Source organism: Capra hircus, chromosome 4 (genome assembly GCF_001704415.2).
Source record: "Capra hircus breed San Clemente chromosome 4, ASM170441v1, whole genome shotgun sequence".
NCBI lineage: Eukaryota > Metazoa > Chordata > Mammalia > Artiodactyla > Bovidae > Capra > Capra hircus.
Window position 1 is genome coordinate 48,259,221 of NC_030811.1, and position 6,000 is coordinate 48,265,220.

Below are 6,000 nucleotides of genomic sequence, written 5' to 3' on the forward strand. Positions count from 1 at the left end.
GCAGCTAAGGCTGTGGGCTGCAACAGCTGAAGCCCACGTGCCCTAGAGCCCTTGTTCTGCAACAAGAGAAGCCACCACAGTGAGAAGTGCACACATCACAACTAGAAAACAGCCCTTCTAGCACAAATAGAGAAAGGTCTCACGCAGCAATGAAGATCCAGTGCAGCCAAAAAATAATAGTAGTAATTTTTAATAACTACAATAAGGGATAAATTTAAATATTTTATTAAAAAATAAAATTTTTAATAACTACAATAAAGGATAATGATCAGGCCGTACAAGTTCTCTTGCCAGTTTTTTTTTTTAAAGAAATTATTTATTTTATGTTTTACAACTGCTTTTATGGCTTTAAGAGCGATTTTAAGATTTATAGCAAAAGTGAATAGAAGGTAGAGATTTCCCATATATCTCCTTCTCTCTCATACATAGTTTATCCATTATCAACATTCCCTAGCAGAGTTATTTGTTGCAAGTGATACCTCCATTGACATTGCTGTTGCCTTAAGTCCATCGTTTATATTAGGGCTTACTCTTAGTGTGGTACATTCTTAAAGTTTGAACACATGTATAATGCCATATATCTACCATTAATATACAGAGTATTTTCACTGACCTAAAAATCCTCTATACTCTACCTGTTCATCTCTACTTTCTCCAAACCCCTGAAGACTGATCTTTTTCTTGTCTCCATAGTTTTGACTTTTCCAGAATGTCATATAATTGGAACCATACAGTATGTAGCCTCTTAAAATTGGCTTTTTCCCACATAATCATAGGCCACGTAAGATTCCTTCACATCTTTTCATGGTTTGATAGTTCATTTATTATTAACCTTTTTCCATTATCTGTATGTACCACAGTCTATTTATACGTTCACCTACCGAAGGACAGCTTGGTTGTTTCCAGGTTTTGACAAATTATGAATGAAACTGCAGTAAACATCCATGTGCAGCTTTTTGTGTGGACATAAGTTTTTATTTCCTTGGAGTGCAATTGTTGGATTATATGGTAATAGTATTTTAAAATAGTATGGTTTTTAATAGTAGTGTTAAATAATATAGTATAGAATTGTCTTCTAAGTACCATTTTTGAGTTTTGGTTGCCATCAGCAATAAATGAGAGTTGCTCTACAGCCTTACTGCTATTCAGTCAGTATTTTGGATTGTGGCCATTCTTAGAGATGTATGCTAGTATCTCATTGGGCTTCCCAGGTGACTTAGTGCTAAAGGATTTGCCTCCCAATGCATGAGACACGGGTTCTATCCCTGGGTTAGGAAGATCCCTTGGAGAAGGAAATGGCAACCCACTCCAGTCTCCTTACCTGGAAAATCCCATGATAGAGTCTAGCAGGCCACAGTGCATGAGGTCACAAATGAATCAGACACACCTTAGTGACTAAACAATAAAAACAAAACATACTAAAGGTACTATTGAAAGGCTGTTGCTGAACCAGGAAAGACGCTGGGATTCTTCACCTGCGGAGGAGAATTCAATCTGGGGCCAGAGATGAGGCTTGATTGCTCAGAGCTTTTGTATAATAAAGTTTTATTAAAGTATAAAAGATAGAGAAAACTTCTGACATAGACATCAGAAGGGGGCAGAAGGAGTGCCCCCTTGCTCATGTTAGCAAGGGAGTTACATACTTTTTATGTAGCAGACGCAGGCAGACACGTATGCCTGTGTCTGCCTGCAATGCAGGAGACCTGGGTTCGATTCCTGGGTTGGGAAGATCCCCTGGAGAAGAAAATGGCAACCCGCTCCAGTATTCTTGCCTGGAAAATCCCATGGACAGAGGAGCCTGGTGGGCTGCAGTCCACGGGGTCGCAAAGAGTCGGACACGACTGAGTGATTCACTTTACATACTTTTTAATTAGTTATTACAGTAAATCAAAGGAATATCTGGAGGTTGTAAAGATCTTACTAGACCCACTCCTATAATTTACATTTTAAGATAATCTTAGCCAGAAGGTTTTCAGGAAGGAGAAACTGTCCTCAAGCAGGATAAATTGTTGTTCTATAATCCTTAGTTCAGTTCAGTTCAGTCGCTCAGTCGTGTCCGACTCTGCGACCCCATGAATTGCAGCACGCCAGGCCTCCCTGTCCATCACCATCTCTCGGAGTTCACTCAGACTCAGGTCCATCGAGTCCGTGATGCCATCCAGCCATCACATCCTCTGTTGTCCCCTTCTCCTCCTGCCGCCAGTCCCTCCCAGCATCAGAGTCTTTTCCAATGAGTCCACTCTTCGCATGAGGTGTCCAAAGTACTGGAGCTTCAGCTTTAGCATCATTCCTTCCAAAGATCCCAGGGTTGATCTCTTTCAGAATGGACTGGTTGGATCTCCTTGCAGTCCAAGGGACTCTCAAGAGTCTTCTCCAACACCACAGTTCAAACGTATGAATTCTTTGGTGCTCAGCCTACTTCACAGTCCAACTCTCACATCCATACATGACCACAGGGAAAACCATAGCCTTGACTAGACGGACCTTAGTTGGCAAAGTAATGTCTCTGCTTTTGAATATACTATCTAGGTTGGTCATAACTTTTCTTCCAAGGAGTAAGTGTCTTTTAATTTCATGGCTGCAATCACCATCTGCAGTGATTTTGGAGCCAAAAAAAAATAAAAGTCTGACACTGTTTCTACTGTTTCCCCATCTATTTCCCATGAAGTGATGGGACCAGATGCCATGATCTTCGTTTTCTGAATGCTGAGCTCTAAGCCAACTTTTTCGCTCTCCTCTTTCACTTTCATCAAGAGGCTTTTTAGCTCCTCTTCACTTTCTGCCATAAGGGTGGTGTCATCTGCATATCTGAGGTTATTGGTATTTCTCCCGGCAATCCTGATTCCAGCTTGTGTTTCTTCCAGTCCAGCGTTTCTCATGATGTACTGTGCATTTAAGTTAAATAAGCAGGGTGACAATATACAGCCTTGAAGTACTCCTTTTCCTATTGGAACCAGTCTGTTCCATGTCCAGTTCTAACTGTTGCTTCCTGACCTGCATACAGATTTCTCAAGAGGCAGGTTAGGTGGTCTGGTATTCCCATCTCTTTCAGAATTTTCCACAGTTTCTTGTGATCCATACAGTCAAAGGCTTTGGCATAGTCAATAAAGCAGAAACAGATCTTTTTCTGGAACTCTCTTGCTTTTTCCATGATCCAGCAGATGTTGGCAATTTGGTCTCTGGTTCCTCTGCCTTTTCTAAAACCAGGTTGAACATCAGGAAGTTCACGGTTAACGTATTGCTGAAGCCTCGCTTGGAGAATTTTGAGCATTTCTTTACTAGCAAGTGAGATGAGTGCAATTGTGAGGTAGTTTGAGCATTCTTTGGCATTGCCTTTCTTTGGAATTGGAATGAAAACTGACCTTTCCCAGTCCTGTGGCCACTGCTGAGTTTTCCAAACTTGCTGGCATATTGACTGCAGCACTTTGACAGCATCATCTTTCAGGATTTGAAATAGCTCTACTGGAATTCCATCACGTCCACTAGCTTTGTTCGTAGTGATGCTTTCTAAGGCCCACTTGACTTCACATTCCAAGATGTCTGGCTCTAGATTAGTGATCACATCATCACAATTATCTGGGTCATGAAGATCTTTTTTGTACAGTTCTTCCATGTATTCTTGCCACCTCTTCTTAATATCTTCTGCTTCTGTTAAGTCCAGACCATTTCTGTCCTTTATCGAGCCCATCTTTGCATGAAATGTTCCCTTGGTATCTCTGATTTTCTTGAAGAGATCTCTAGTCTTTCCCATTGTGTTGTTTTCCTCTATTTCTTTGCATTGATCGCTGAAGAAGGCTTTCTTATCTCTTCTTGCTATTCTTTGGAACTCTGCATTCAGATGCTTATTTTTTTCCTTTTCTCCTTTGCTTTTCACCTCTCTTCACAGCTATTTGTAAGGCCTCCCCAGACAGCCATTTTGCTTTTTTGCATTTCTTTTCCATGGGGATGGTCTTGATCCCTGTCTCCTGTACAATGTCATGAATCTCATTCCACAGTTCTTTAGGCACTCTGTCTATCAGATCTAGACCCTTAAATCTATTTCTCACTTCCACTGTATAATCATAAGGGATTTGATTGAGGTCATACCTGAATGGTCTAGCGGTTTTCCCTACTTTCTTCAATTTAAGTCTTAATTTGGCAATAAGGAGTTGATGATCTGAGCTACAGTCAGCTCCTGGTCTTGTTTTTGTTGACTGTATAGAACTTCTCCATCTTAATTCTTAGTACAGAGTTTAACCTGAGTTGTTTGTTGTGTAATCATCAGTTATAGATACATCAGGCTTAAAGATTAAAAATGTTTTATGTGACTAAGACTAAGGAATGCAGAGGGAAAAAAGTTTGTCCTTTCCTCTTCCTTGAGAATTCCAGACCCCTATCTCCTGAAGAATCCCAGACCCCTCTCTCCTTGGGGATCCCCAGAATTCTTATCAATCTGCCTATGAATTGACTCTGTTACTATCTTAAACATTTTAACTATGTTTAAAAACATACTGTGTAGAACGCAGTATGGGCATTGACATTCATTCAGTTACCAGATGTAAACTGAATACCTGCTCTATCACTGTGCTCATTGTTGGGGATGAAATGAGAAAGTAAAATTTCTGGTCTTATATTCCTTAGAGGACACTAGCAGTAAATAGGTGATTTTTATTCCATATAAAATGTGCTCTGATTGGAGTCATCCACAGGGAACAAAAAAGAAAAAACATACTTTGGGAGGTGGAATTAATGTAAGAACAACATGATAGTGTTATTAACATATGATAACACAAAATAACATGCTTTGAAATTGTGGTACATTATAAATTCTGACCTCCATAATGATCATGGTAATGTTAGTGGTGGTGGATGTGTTTCAGGAGATCATTTCAGAAGTGAAACCAAAAGCAGTTGACCAAGTAAAGGAGGCTATCGTTTCAGACAGAGGCACTTATATGTAAAATTTTCATTGTCAAATTCTGACTACTACCCTAAATAAAGGGAAAATGGAAAGTAAAAAAATATTAGATGTTTTTGGGGAATTTCACTTGTTTTTGATAAATGTTTCCGTTGTGATTCTTTTCTTTTCCCTTCTGCATTAACCCCCCTGTCATTTGATTCCATTGTTTTAATACTAGATTAATCCCTTTCCAATAAAAACTAGTTGATTTTGATAAAAAGCTTTAAAAAATGGGAAAAATTGATTTTAGGTCTACATCATTAATTGAGATTATTTTTGAATGGGGTACTCCTTATTACAAGTTTGTCCTTTTATTCATTTTGATTTAATTTTTGCTTTGTAACATCTCTTTTTTCTTGCAGGATGATAATGTCAAATCCCTCCTCTGTAGTTTGATCTGTTGTAGAAGTTCAATGACTGCCGAGCAGGTTTTGAATGCTGACTGTTTCTTGCTACCAAAGGGAAAATCAATGCCAAACTCAGAGAAAGATACTGAATACATCCCCCAAAAAGAGGAAGAAGAATTAAAGGTGAAGAACTTCGATAAAGATAAGGAAAAGACAAGAAATGGTGAAGCCAGCTTTGATTGCTAGATTAGTATTCTTTTGTTGTTGCAGATGTTCCTTTTAAAACCTTTGTTTAGTTTGGTTAAATAAACAAAAAATCTGGAAGTGTTCTGGAGCTAGTTGGGTTGTATCTTTGGTATTCTAGTTGTAAAAAATAAAAGATGTTTGGCTATGCAAAAAAAAATGTATACTTTGAAATTTCATTTAACTGGAGTTATTAAGGAAGGGTTTTCTGTCTGTAGTTACTTTTTGAAATTGCATAATCAGACTATATTACTTGTAATAGAAAAGGTTATTAGATTGTTGGACAGGTTCTATACAGAGTTACAGTATGTAGGCCAGTTCACGATGAAGGGTGATACTTTTGTTTAACAGATGGTAGTTGGCATCTGCTTTATTCCCAGTTCTGGGAATATAAAGATAAATTTAACATGGTTCTTACACTTAAAAGCACATACATCTGTTGAGAAAGTTGGAGATCTAAACAGATCTTCA

General features: G+C 38.6%; 1 protein-coding gene across 2 annotated transcripts in view; it reads left to right on the plus strand.

The window, feature by feature from the left end:
- The window catches only part of STK31 (serine/threonine kinase 31), an 84,996-nt gene extending 79,307 nt beyond the window's left edge, over positions 1-5,689 (plus strand). The window contains exon 24 of one of the 2 annotated variants that reach the window (XM_005679294.1): positions 5,302-5,689. In XM_005679294.1, coding sequence (XP_005679351.1) covers positions 5,302-5,532 — 231 coding nt within the window. In that variant the 3' untranslated portion in view covers positions 5,533-5,689. The remainder of the gene's footprint in view (positions 1-5,301) is intronic. The other variant, XM_005679295.1, reaches the window with a different exon arrangement.